Source organism: Podarcis tiliguerta (genome assembly GCF_965153285.1).
Source record: "Podarcis tiliguerta genome assembly, chromosome: 8".
In the NCBI taxonomy this organism is placed as follows: domain Eukaryota; kingdom Metazoa; phylum Chordata; class Lepidosauria; order Squamata; family Lacertidae; genus Podarcis; species Podarcis tiliguerta.
The window spans coordinates 57,537,778-57,552,451 of NC_139541.1; the positions used below are offsets into that span (position 1 = coordinate 57,537,778).

Consider the following 14,674-nt stretch of genomic DNA (forward strand, 5'->3'; position numbering starts at 1 on the left):
TCCTGGACAAAAGCCAGAATACAACTGTGATAAATGAGTGGTGGCTAAAAATTAAGGAGGGTGGTACTCTAAATAAGACAACAACAACAACAACAAATCGGTGAGGGAAAGTGAAAAATGAGCATAGTAGTTGCACGTGGTTGGAAGGGGAAGCTCTAGGGGGAATAGCAGAGGCGTTGGCAAGCAAAACAAGCAGGGGCACAGCCCTTAGTAACCACATAATCTGTAACTGTAGTGAATTCAAGAACTCCGAGAATTTTGGAACACTCGTTGGCTTTACATGACCAAAGGATTGGGAAACATAACAGAATAGGAGAAAGTATATTTGTAAACCCCCCCCCCAAAAAAAACCCAACACACACATGTGCGTGCGCGCACACACACACACAGTTTTCCCCTCAGAGACTTGCTTATTTAAGTCTATTATTTATCCAATTACATTTCAATATGAAAATTCAGCTCCACTAAAGACTTTAATTAGCGGATTAAATAAGGTACTCGGCTACTATAATGAAGTCCAGCCGAGAGGGCCAATCTTAATAGATTATGAAAGGGGGAGTCAAGCTGACAAGCACCCCTCCCATACACCTCATGCTCACTACTTTCTTCCCTTCCACCCACCTCCAGACAGGTGTGCTGGATAGTCATGTTACATTAGTATAAGATCAAGGTATTGTATTCAGGAGACTTTGTTAAGCAAGGTGCTATGAACTTGTGGTGAGTCTGTGTGCAAGCCACTCCAACACTTGAGATATTCTGCAGTTCTCTTAACGTGTGTGTGTGGGGGGAGTTGTAAGCCACTTTGAGAAGCTGCTGCAGGATAGCGACTAGTTGCTAGGGAGACCCAAGTATGAAACCCTGCTCAACGGCAGAGCTTGCTGGGTGACTTTAGAACATTTACTATCATTCAGCTTAACCTACCTCACAGGGTTTTTGTGTGGCAGTGCTGTGGGGAGGAGAACCATATACACTGCCTTGAGCTCCTTGGAGGAAAGATGTAATATAACTGTAATAAACACACTCAATTTATTGATAAAGCGGTGGGCTGTGGCTTTTAAAAACATATTAACAATTATACTAGTTTTGCTTCTCTTGAAATCCCACAAATGTGCCTGAACAGGAACATCCAGATTAAACTTAGAAGACGTTGCTTTAGGAAAACCTCAGTGGGGGCTTAGGGTTGTGCCAACACCACTTCCCTCCACATGTGATATGCTGCTAACCTTAGCAATACATTTTGCTTCCTCAGATAGCTCACCCAAGCAGAAACCTACAAACTGCCTGAGGCAACTCCTACACTCTTATATGACCCACTTTTGTCACAGTTTCTCACACTGCGGTACCAGAGGAAAACTGATTCCGGTTCGCCCACACTGGGTGCCAAGCCGAGAGGGCCCTGCAGGGGGCACTGCAATGATGATGTAGAACGGAAGGCAAGAGGTGGCAGGAGGAAGGGCTGCCACTGAAATTTGAAAGCCCAAAGTCTGCCTTTCCTGAGATCCCATTTCACATCTATGTCTGACATCCTGATGGTGTCACGAGGAGACATTCCCTCCTTATCCTCAAAATGGAAAGGGGGGAAAAAATCATCTTCAGAAGAAGAGTTTGGATTTGATATCCCGCTTTATCACTACCCGAAGGAGTCTCAAAGCGGCTAACATTCTCCTTTCCCTTCCTCCCCCACAACAAACACTCTGTGAGGTGAGTGGGGCTGAGAGACTTCAAAGAAGTGTGACTAGCCCAAGGTCACCCAGCAGCTGCATGTGGAGGAGCGGGGACGCGAACCCGGTTCACCAGATTACGAGACTACTGCTCTTAACCACTACACCACACTGGCTCCCATGCAGTGAGCTCAACTACTGACCAATCTCCAAAAGCATATTGCTTGTAATCCTTGCCTAGCTGGTGGTAAATTTGTGGGTGGGGAGAGAGAAAGGGTTTCCACACATGTGGGAAACCTCCACACCTCATTGTGACTCAGGCATGACCTTGATCATGAGCCCCACTGCATGTGGATCTTTGTTTTTATTTCTAAAGCCACACACTGCTACAGTATAAAGATGGCCTGTTGTCGGGGCAATCATAGACTCACATAACCTGCATCAGACTTTAGGTCAGTGAAAACCAGCTTCCTATGAATCTAGGAATCTGGAGTCACTGGTTTGAGGAAAATTGGTTGCAAGTTTTGCCTCGGGGTGAGCAGACTGTATTGTTCACCAACTGAGAGACACTCTGTAAGTTGAAAGATGATTCATGCCATTGTCTGGATATACAAGGCCGCTGTGAAATACGTAAAAATAAAATAAGAAATTTATAAAACCATCCTGCCTTTCCTGAGTTCAGTTCTCCACATTTCCATGTTAGTTTTCCAAAGTCCTCATGAAAATTCAGCTGTATCTTAGTGCTAATTTCTCCTAATATACACTTCTTTGTTTTCTTTTCCGGATATATGAATTTTTTATGCACACTTGACTCTAGTAAATGAATTCTTGCCCCTATTACTTCGCTGGAGAATGGCATTGCAAAATTCAGAGAGGTGTGAATTTTAAAGAACGGCTGTGTTTCCATTTGCTTATTGTTGTGAAAAGTGCAAATTAGGTAGGTTTGCCTTCAAACGTGAACTGAATTGAATGTTTCCCCAATCCTTAACCCACAGTAGGTGCCACAAATTGCTTTTTTGGCAATGGGAGATACTTAAATCTGAGGCCAGCATTCTATTTTCTGGACAACAGTAAGCAATACTATTGCTGGACCAGTGTGTTTCCTCCTCCACCACCTATTCCTCACCATTTTACCCTGGGATGCCTTTTTTCTCCTTTGCTACCTTATTAACCAGAATAAGATTAACACTTACATTTCCAGACTGGCACTCCAGGATGCAGAACCTGACCAGGATATATAGCTATTTAAACATGCTACAGAAGCCAATAGCTCCCCTTTCCCTGATAATTTTTGATGAGGTTCCCCCTGCCCCCGTTTCCATCTAGGTTTAACAAGGATCCATTAGCTGTACTTTCTTTCAGACAAGCTGGCTGTAAAACTACATCCAGTTTGCAAGTATGTTGCACATAATTTCATCACCTAATTGGCAGCCCTCTAATTGCTGCTTTCCTCTACAAATTTCTCATTCTGTGCTCCAACTCAAAAACGCTTTCAAGGCAGGATGCATCACCACTATACTCCCCACTGCCTTGCACACAGCTGGTTCAATTAGCAGCAGGCTACCCCCAAGGGAAGGCTCCCAGCAGGTTACATGTGATGCTTTCTGTATTTTTGCTATTCACACTAGAGCTGAAGGAGGGGGCATGTTTCACAAACACGTTGCTCAGTGTTGTGTGCCCTCCCCTTTTGCAGAACAGTGCAAAGCTGTTTGCAAGTAGAGTGGAAGATGTGTTGACTGGATATATGTATATATTTGGTCCAAGGGTTACACTCCCTCAAGGACATCCTCCAAGAGGCCTCATGGCAGCAGTGGGTGGAGGCAGAAGAGGTGGAATGATAGACATGTACAGTCCAACTAAGTTTTACTCACCAGAGACCCACTGAAATTAATGAACATGACCAAGTTAGGTCCATTAATTTCAATGGGCCTATGTCGAGTAGAACTTAGTTGAATATCACCCTAAGTCTCTAGCATTCATCCAGACAAGCAAGAGGCATTATCACAGTTCAGCCAGGCAAAATCATTCCAGGATAGTGCAGTGCAGGACCACAGGGGTGTGGAGCCAGGGAATGTAGGATGTAGGACTGGGAAGGGATGTGGCCTGGGAAGAGTCCCACAGGAAACATAGAGCCCTAGAGAACCACATTTGGTTCCCAGACCGAAGGGTGGCCACACCTATGCTAAGACAACTGGGCTAACTCTCTTTCACCCCAGTTAAGTCACACATAATTGACTTGTTTGAGCAGAATGTGGATGGACATTTGAATGGCTATCCCGAGGATGGTGTCTGAATCTTGATGTGCATATCTAACCCCGAGCCAGTCCACATATAAATAAGTGCAAGCAGAGTTGGATGAGGCTGAAAGTCTTGAAGCTTGATGAAACAGGGAACACCAGTATTGATGATGAGACAGTGTGGATGCATTCTCCTTCCCCACATTTACACACAGAGCAAGGACAATGGGATAGACCTCATTTGCACTTAGCAGCATCAAAACTAATCTGATTGGCTGCATGGTACTTTTATCATTGTGATCAATATACGATCCCTGATTGCATGGTTCAGCATCATGTCTAGTTTTGGGCAAAGCCCTTTTAAGTCAGAACAATGAGGACTACCTGAAATTAGGTTCAGAGACTTGTTATCTCTGTTGCTGCCCCAGAGGGCAAGATTAGATCTAGTGGTCTTAAATTAAGGGAGGGTAGATTTTGGTTGAGCATTAGGCAGCATTTCTTCATGGTAAGGGAATTCCAGCAATGGGGCCAAGGGTGGATGGGCTTTCCCTTGCTGGAGGTAGTTGGAAACTTTCTGTAGTAAAAGGTTCGACTGCATGGACAACTCTGTGGTTCTATGACCGACTGGATAGAATTCCTTGTGGCAGTGGTTGCATCACAGCCACAGTCTTTGCAAACTATGAGCTGTATCCAACCAAGTTCTACTCAAGAGTAGTCCCATGTCAGTCATGCTCATTAATTTCAATGAGTCTACTCTGAGTAGGACTAACACTGGCTACAACCTTATGACTACACACAAGCATGGAAAAGCACACAAAACAGTGGAAGGATGATAAACATGTTTGTGCCCATCTACACCTGAACAACAACTTCCAGAGCCAAAACATAAACTCAAAACAATGCATAGCAACACTAATTCATGTCCCCTCCTCCCAGGGTAGGAGGGATGTGTGATTTCTGAAGTCTCACAGCAAGATGAAAAACCCATTTATGTTTCAAGCTGTGCTATTTTGCAAATAATTCTACAGAAGTTGTTGGTCAACATGTTGTTTGTTTTGTTAGATTTGTGTGGGTGGAAAGGCTATGTCAATTATGTGTAGCATACACTGACAGACTAATAGGGGATGGAATAAACCCATATAAGTTGCAAAAACAACTTATTTTCTGATCTCCTAGAGGTGATTTTCTTAATACAGGAGCCAGTTGAGTGGCTATTTACACAGGATGTGGCATAGTACATGCTAGGCACATCTCCTGGTTCAAGGGCCTGAAACCCTAGAGAACCACAGCCAGTCAGCATACTCAACACCAAGTTCAGTGCACCAATGGACTGACTCAGTAAAGGCAGCTTTTTATGTTCCTTATACTACTAGTAGCTCTCCAGGGTCTCTAATAGAAGATGCCAGGAAATCTGGAGATGCCAGGGGATGAACCTCCCTGAAAACTTCTGCATACACAGCGTAGACTGTACTAGTGAACTAAGGTCCCATCGCTCCCTACAACCTTTTCTGCTGTTTACACCAACTCTCAGCACACACACTCTCTACCATTATGTTTTCTTTCAATTCTGTACAGAAAGTGGAGCCAGATACCTGGACCAGATTGTCAGCGGCAACAACAAGCAGCAGGCAGAAGGAACAGGTGATTGCCTGAAATAGCAGGTCAAGATGACCTAGCCTATGCTCTGAGAAGCTATCTCATCTCCACTTTCTGGACCACCGCCTTGCCGACGTGGGGATTCAGGGCACAGCCCTTCAATGGCTGCGCTCGTTTCTCTCTGGTCGGGGACAGAGGGTGGCGCTTAGGGGGGAATTGTCATCGCGCCACTCCTTGGTGTGTGGAGTACCTCAGGGTGCGATACTCTCCCCGATGCTTTTCAACATCTTTATGCGCCCCCTCGCCCAGCTTGTCCGGAGTTTTGGGCTGGGTTGCCATCAGTATGCTGATGACACCCAACTCTATCTGTTGATGGATGGCCATCCTGACTCGGCCCCAGACACACTGACCAGATGTCTGGAAGCTGTGGCTGGATGGCTACGTGGGAGCCGGTTGAAGTTAAATCCTTCGAAGACAGAGGTCCTGTGGCTGGGACGGGACGATATGGGATTGGGGGGGGCAACTCCCATCTCTTGCGGGGGCGCAATTAGTGCCAGCACCGTCCGTTAAGAGTTTGGGTGTAATCTTCGACACCTCCCTTTCCATGGAGGCGCAGATTGCAGCTACAACAAAGGCGGCATTTCTCCATCTCTGCCAAGCTAAGCAGTTGGCTCCTTACCTCTCTCGCCCTGACCTAGCCACTGTGATCCACGCGACGGTCACCTCCAGACTGGATTATTGTAACTCGCTCTATGTGGGGCTGCCCTTGAGACTGACCCAGAAACTCCAGTGGGTGCAGAATGCTGCAGCGAGACTCCTTACGGGGTCTTCGCTGCGAGATCACATTCACCCGGTGCTATACCAGCTGCACTGGCTCCCGGTGGAGTACAGGATCAGGTTTATGGTGCTGGTTTTAACCTTTAAAGCCCTATACGGCCTAGGACCCTCGTACCTACGGGACCGCCTCTCCTGGTATGCCCCACAGAGAAACTTACGGTCTTCAAATAAAAACATCTTGAAGGTCCCAGGCCACAGAGAAGTTAGGCTGGCCTCAACTAGAGCCAGGGCTTTTTCGGCCGTGGCTCCGATCTGGTGGAACACTCTGTCACAAGAGACCAGGGCCCTGCGGGACTTAACATCTTTCCGCAGGGCCTGCAAGACAGAACTGTTCCACCAGGCCTTTGGCCAGGGCACAGCCTGACTCCCTCCATTGGCAATCTTCGCAGAGCTCTGGCCCAATGGTTGCCAGTGGCTTGAATTAATTAATTTTATAATGAATGATTTTAAAGTGTTGTTTGTACTGTTTTATTGTTGTTAGCCGCCCTGAGCCCGGCTTCGGCTGGGGAGGGCGGGATATAAATAAAATTTATTATTATTTATTATTATTTATTATTTCACAGTATCAGTTCTGAGCCTTGTACTTTGCTTTGTTAAACAAAGCTGGATACCTGGCATCCAAACAAACTAAAACAAACAAATGGACAACAGGCTGCTGTTTGGTCATTGGGGATGGAGGAATCTGATAATTTCTATATATATGAGTTTCTCATTTTTCCACTTTTCAGTTTGCCCCATTTCTGTATCAATTTTTGAACTTTTTTTTTAAAAAAGGGGGGGATCTTCATAAAAATTCTTATGCATATTATCTTCATCAAAATATACATTTTGGTGCATAATCCTACATTTAGAGCTGGTCCTAAAATAGACAATACTAATTTAAATGGACCAACAGTATAATGAAGCTGCATAGGTTTGTATACTCAGCTATCAGTGGCTGCTAGCCACAATGTTTACATTCTGCTTCCACAGCTGGAGGCTGTATCCTGCTGGTACCAGCTGCTGGGTATCACAAGGGAGGAGAGTGCTATTGCACCAAGGTTCTGCTGACAAGCTTCCAATGTGCATCTGCTTATCCACTGTGAGAACAGGCTGCTGGAATAGACAGGGATTAGATAGGGTGCCTTTGACCTGGCTCTCCTTATGTTAGGGAGGTCTCAGAGCTCAGAGTACACATTTTGCATTTATAAGGTCCTAGGTTCAATCCCTCATGCCCATTTAAAGAAACTCAAGTAGCTAAGCTGGGAAAGACTTCTTCCCAATACTTTAGCCAGCTCCTACCACTCAGTAGACACATGATGGGAGATCAGTATTACCATAACAAAAGGGAAAGGAACAGAAGCATTTTTTTTTATAGAGAAAAGAAAAACACAACCCAAAAATTGTAAGAAACTTTCTCTTAAGAAATGTGGGATTGTGTGGCATAGTCCTCAGCAAACCTCCTGACAAGTTCTCTCTCAGTGGTTAATTGTTCCACGTTAAATTTTCTTTTGTCTTGCCTTGTTTCCCATTGTGCTAAGGAACATATTAGCATAGTCAAACACAAAGACACACTTTGATTTTTTTTAATAGTCACTGAATACTGAAGTGTCGCCCTGCAGGTGCCTTCCTTTGAATGCCTTGTATACATTTGTATGCACTGGAAATCCCCCTTAAACTGTGTATTCTTAGCACCCAGCCATTCATTGAGGCCACTGGTTTTTACATGGTGAATGGAGACAGCCGTAGACTCCATTGGCAGTTCTTCACCCAAAGAAACAGTGATGGCAGGAAGGTGCCCTGAAAAGTCACTCATCACTTTTCCATGAATGTGTGGTCTGACTCCCCATCTTTAGGAGATGTGGCCAAAAATTTGGAGGAAATGTTGGAGAGGGAGAGGGATTTTCCCTCAGAACTAGCCCCAGACATTCCCGCTGTCTTGAAACTCTGCTGCAAGAGGAGCCTCTTTTGCCAGAACTTCTCTGGCCTTCGAAGCTCATGGTGCCTTCCTTAAATTCTTGCTCAGAAGTCCCAGCAGAAATCCTTGTGCTACTGGAGGCAATGGCTACCAAAACTCCATCACTTCAGAGGTGGACCTAATCATCTACGGAGCTGCAATTCCATTTAAGTCTTAGTCTAGTTTTGCTTGCTACTGAAGCAACATTTCAGCTCGTGTTTAACAGGGTGCTGTCCAAGGTGCTGCCTGCTTTTCTTGGAACATGATCTCTGCTTTGCATGATGTTGCCTGACTAGAACATGAATTTAAGACTAGTACATACTTGTACCTAGCACCTTGCCCAATCTTGGGTTACATCCTCATCTGGCTGAAGCCACTGTCTGGAAAACCACTACTGATGTGCCCCTGTAATGCTGAGGAGCATTTATTTGTTATATTTATATCCTGCCTTTCCTCCAAGCAGCTCAAAGTGGTATACAGTCATACCTTGGATCCTGAACGCCCTGGAAGTCAGACATTTTGGCTCCCAAACGCTGCAAACTCAGAAGTGATTGTTCTGGTTTGTGATCGGTCTTTTGGAACCTGAACATCCAACGGTGCTTCTGCGGCTTCTGATTGGCTGCAGGAGCTTCCTGAAGCCAATCAGAAGCTACAATATGGTTTTCGAACGTTTCGGAAGTTGAACGGACTTCTGGAATGGATTCCATTCAACTTTAAAGGTATGACTGTACTTATTTCTTCTCTTCTCATTTTATAATATTGAGTGTGTTCTAGGTTGCTCTTTTAATTCACACAGCATAATTGTGGCTCCCAATAGCCCTGGTTTCCACTGCAGGCAAGTCAATGGGGAAAAGGGACTCTGAGGGTGGAAAGTTTGGAAGCCACATATCTAGTTATTTAACTCTGAACCTCTAAGAATTGAGAAGAATATGCAGTACTTTTGCAAGAACTGCATAAAAGGTACAATTGTATGCACTGCCCTGTGTTATGTTCGTAACCCTTGATTCACCTGGACAAGAAAACTTCAGGGAAGTTGCAGGAGGGGATTAATCAACATATTAACCTGGATTACCTTCATATGTTGCTTTGAATCCCAGTAAGTTCCTCACACTGTCTGTCTGGAACAGAAGCCACATCTGATGTTGGGTGCTGACAATCAGATCAGGGACTGTTGTGCCTGTTAAACTGTCAACAAAGAAGACAAAGGAATGGTAATAGCAACAGTAACATCAACTGAAGGCAACAATTTAACTGAATTTTGGGGTGGGAGTTCCTCCTCAGGCAAAAAATAAAATAAAAATAAAAATGCAAGGAGCGAAGATTTTGCTAGGGCAACTGATTTGTCCTGACCACAGATTCCAGCGGACACAGAACCAGAGGTTTCAGGGTCTATAGCTTCCTGAACCTCTGTTAAAACCAAGGCAGCAGCCTTCTGGAATAGATCTGACACTCCAGCACCACAGATTCAGAGCCCCTGGGGCTGAGAAATGGAGTGCTTCCTGATTTACCTCACAGTCCAAGGGTACAGAAAATGCACCAGAAGGCCAGGGATTGCAGAAGAGGTTCCCATCTGCAGGCCAGAGTGTTAACCCTTTAAGGACTGTAGTACTCAAGAAGGGGGTGAAACCTAGAAAAGATGGACTGGAGACTCAGGCTCAAAACGGCCTCGGTTCACCTCTAGCCTTCAGAGGAGCAAGTTGTTCACTCTGTTGTGATGCAGCACCTGAACTACCTTGCTGCCCTCCTCTGTTGGGCTCCCTTTCAAGGCCAGGACAGGACACAGTTGGGGATGAGGGAGCATGATCTAGCTGGATTTTATTTAGTAAGATTGGCTCAGTTGCCAGAGATTTTCAGTAAAAGCAAGCCGTGTCCCTTCTCCTTAGTGTGCATACATGAATTGTGTAGCCAACTCATGAACAAGGCCACCAAGCTTGGCCACTATACACCACTCACACACTGCTGCGTGCAATATCACCATAGGAACAGGAAGGTATGGGTGCTTCCTAACTGCCCTGTCCCTAATCTGTTGAGTCAAGAAAGGCTGTATGGTTTGTGGCAGTGTAGCATGGCAATATGGCAACAGCACCTGGGGAGATTCTTATCACATCCTCTTCCCCACATTGACTTGCCCCTAAACCTTCCCCCATTTCCACTAGCCTCATCCAAGTAACAGAACTCTCAAAACTGAGTGTTGGCAATCTTATGCTTTTCACAAACTAATGCAGTCTTTTCAGAGGGCAGAATATAATTTCCTTGCCAAAGATGGCCTGCATCAATATTTTCTGAAAGTACAGATCTTAGTCAACATGGGGAAAGTAACCCAATCTAACACGTTAGGTTAAAATAATACTCAAACCAAACCCACCAGCACCAACCGCCTATACGGCTTCACTCCTAACTCCTCTACTCACCTAAGAATAAGCCCCATTGAATTTAATAGGACTTACTTCTGAGTGGACATGATTAGGATTGTGCTGTAAATCCTTAGTTTAAAATACAGGCATCATCTCAAGTATCTTACACTCTGCTGTCCCTCATTTCTGTGCAAGTCTGTGCCTACAAATACCCTGAAATCATTCCCTGTCAATTTGGTCATTCCAGATAAATGTTATGGCATAACTCTCCCAAAGACAAACCTGTGTTGACATCAAAAGAAGAACTCTTAAACATTTGGGATTTTCACTGTTGTGCAAATGAGGGACCTCAAACAGTTGTATTTCCTAGCTTGGTCAGGAGCAAAGACCGAGGGATGTGGCTATGCTGCCTGATTCCACGTCAATGGATTCATGATCCACCAAGGAGCAACAAAGTAATTCCCAAGGAGTTCACAGAATCATAAATCAAGGGATCATCATCCAATCCCTAGCTTCAAGGTTAGGCTGACTCATTCCAGATTAACTAACCTGACACATCTAACAACAAGATAAAGGATGAGTAGACTTTAGACAAAACCCTGCAAAACGAGGGCTGAGGGGAAGACACTATAGTATGACAGTAGACCTGAGGTGGGAACTAGATGTGTGACTGGTTTGCCCTTGCTTAACTGAACACACAAAAAAAGCTGTGGAGTAGATTTGGAGAGTCGTGTGTGTTAAGGGGTTTAAATTCTTTGCCCCACATGAAATCCTCCCCCTTGCACCTGTTATTTGCAATGAGAAGAAAATACTCATGGCACCATATATAGATGCATTTGTCCCTTGTCAAAATGACAGTGTCTATGCTGGGAGACCAGGTGACATGGTCCTGATCCATTGCTGGGTTTTCTTCTCGAGGGGTGGGTGGGTTTAAAAGAGCCACACAAGGCAAACTACATGAGAAACACCACATCATCAACTCTGGTACTGTCTCCAAGTTTTTCTCTCCCCCCCCCCCCTTTTGTAGAGTGGATGGATAACTCAGTTGTTTAGCAACAGCAACAGGTAGACTGAGTCAGAAATCTCTTTTGACCTTCTGTAAAAACCTGTAGATCTCAATCTGTTTACCGTTAACCTAGATTAGAGTGCCCTACAAGCAGGAAACACAAGCAAAGATTACCCATCATGGTAAGGGATGGGGTTCATGCTCTTGGAATTCCATAGCATGCATTCCTCAGGGAACCTCTTGCAGTTATAACACAGTGAAGTTTAGGTGGTTAGTGAAAATCTCTGACTCCCGCAAGGTTTATGGGGAAGCAGATTTGAACCAATTATGTTGCTGCTATCTTGATTGATAATAGTCTGGTTGTTGTTGCACTCCTGTGGATTTTGTAATATATTATTTTGATGCTGTTTTTATGATAGTCTTGTGATTGCTTGATGGTTGTTTTATTGATTTCAATGCTTTTATATTTGTAGGGTTGGTTTATTGTTCCTTTGGTTTCCTTTACTGGCTCCTGTGCATTGAATTGTGGAAAAGCAGCCTAAATTTTTTTAGAAAAGTAAAGAGAAGGAAAATCTCTCCAATCAATTCAAGCAAAAGTCCCGCACTTTGTGTGAGTCAAACAGCAGGTGCAAGTAAGGCAATTGTGGAGCAGTTGACAAAGCCTCAGGTTTGGACTGAGGCGACTCACGTTTAAATTCCCCAACCCAAAGCACACTTTGGGCCAGTCACTGTAGCCTGGTCCCAGTTTAGATCCTAAAGGTACATGAAGTCATCACCTTGATGAAGCTAAGCAGGTCTGGGTCTGGTTAGTGCCTGAGGGGATGGTACCTGGGAATGAGTCGTGATGCATGCTAGCATACCTGAGAACTCGCCTTGATGCATCCGCTCTGCCTCCATGGCTGGAGACAATAATGCTTCCAAATACCAGTTTAAGGAAACCATGAGGAAGGGAGTAGTAATCTTGTGCTTGGGTCTTGTTTGCAGATTTCCGATAGGCCACCATGAGAACAGGATGTTGGACTAGAGGGGCTACTGGCCTGATCCAGCAGGCTTCTCTGATGTTCTAACATCCAATCCTGGCACAGTTTTCAGACCTCCAGACCAAAAACATTTCTGCCTTATCTAGACAGCTTCAGACCGTCAATATCCCAGTTACTGCCTGAAACAGTTTGCTGTTAATTCTACTGACCCCTGTACTGCACATTTTGACCAGCTTTTTGTCTGCCAATGAACAACTCCATGTACAGCTCACAATTCGCAATCTTTGCATGCCTCGCCACTTGGCTGTTGTCAGCAAAACCCCAGCCCTTGCTTCTATCCTTTCACTGGGAACTTCTACTTGGGAAGCCTTTCTAGAATTAACCTGAAGTCTTTTGAATGGCTGTTTCATCTTGCCCCTCAATCTGAAGCAGGGGCCTGACTATGCTGCTAGAGAACAACAGGGTCCCGATCCTTCTAGTATCTCTTCCAGCAAACTCACATAAATGTCCCAAGAGGTACTGGACTCACAGTGGAGCATGGGCCCCTTACAGTGCTTGAGTACTCTGGCACAACAATTGTCAAAAGAAAGATGAGGTGCAGGACCACTGAGGAAGTTATTCCTGGCCAGTATGAAATACTCCAATATGAAAGTCCAGGAGGATTTGCTCTGCAACTTCCCTGGACACTTTTCTTACAAGTGCTTCTCACCCCATTTAGAAAATGTTGTTTTGTGAAGAGAGCCCCTGAACTCATTTCAACTCCTGACTTAGATATCGAAAGGGAAGAGAGCATTTCTCTAGCACAATCAGACTCACAGGAACCCAGGGAGCTAAACAACTCCAAGTCAGATCCACTTGGCTCCATAGCGTTTACTATTAGTTTCAGAAAGTGAGTCTGTCCCAGCTCTGCCAGGGATACCAGGGGTTGAACTTGGGACCTTTTGCATGAAAGCATGTGTTCTGTTACTGAGCTACACCACGTCTCAAGATTTTTAAGATTGTGAGACCTTTCAGTCAGGGTCCTCTTTCCCACCTCCTTATATTGTAATTTCTGGGTATACTGACTCTGCTGTAAAAACAATCTCTTGTCTTAAAGCAACTTATCATATTAACCTTGGCATGGCTGTGAGGCTCTTTCTGGTGAGAGGGGGCCATAGGTTTGGAAGGTAAATTCAGACCTGACTAAGAAGATTGGGGGGGGGGGTAGAGTGGCCTGTACCATTTCAATGCAGAACTGTACTTTTTAACTATCCCCTAGTAAAAACTCCCTGCAAGCAAAAAAAGTGACACCATGAGGAGAAATGTCCCAGGCCATGCTAGCCTTCTATTGGCAGGGAGGGGTTTTCCAGTTTGTTTTTTATACAGCCACATTGGGTGAAATGATCTCCCTCACCTGCAGTTTGAACTGTTATGGCTTACTCTACCACCCAAGGACGACCATCTCATTCGCTGCGTATGAAAATTCAGTCACAGCAACCAGTAAATGGCTCAAGACAGTCTGAAAGATGATGTAGCTGAACCAACCTGAATTTCTTTCTTGTTTTAAATGGAGGAAAGCAACTCTGAGATAAATCATCTTAATCTTGTTTGTGTAAACAATCTAGTAGCCAGTGCAAAATATTAACAATGGGGCAACAGTTAAAATATGTGTCCAGAACTCAGGCTTTGTTTGAGCCAAGATTCCCCAGGAACCTGTGACCCAGACCTGGAGTTTCTGAAGGAATAACAAAGAAGAATGGGGAGGGGGAGAATGATTTCCTCTTCTTTGTCCATTTATTGTTTCAGAATATCACTTTGCCCTGAAATCTGATCTACGCGAGGAGAATATTTTGATGGTACAAATGAACCCATCAAGATTGTTTTTCAATGCTGAAAGTGGTGGATATTTGTGGATATTCTAATTCGATAATTAATCTTATGCATTTTACTGACACGTGCATATCCTCAAGTGTATTGGTTAGGCACCTGATAAGAAAAACAATATTCATATTATTGTATATATCTAGAGAGAGAGGAGGTCAGGATTTTATTCTATTTATTTACTAGCACTTTTCTACCTGGCAACAC

The 14,674-nt window shown here is 44.5% G+C and overlaps 1 protein-coding gene across 11 annotated transcripts in view; it reads right to left on the reverse strand.

The window, feature by feature from the left end:
* Positions 1–14,674, reverse strand: part of CSMD2 (CUB and Sushi multiple domains 2) — a 481,761-nt gene that overhangs the window by 179,776 nt on the left and 287,311 nt on the right. For 10 of the 11 annotated variants that reach the window (XM_083453238.1, XM_083453235.1, XM_083453240.1 and 7 more), the window contains one exon: positions 9,340–9,452. The exons of the other annotated variant lie outside the window; for it this stretch is intronic. In XM_083453238.1, the coding sequence (XP_083309364.1) occupies positions 9,340–9,452 (113 nt within the window). The remainder of the gene's footprint in view (positions 1–9,339; positions 9,453–14,674) is intronic. 11 annotated transcript variants of the gene reach the window in all.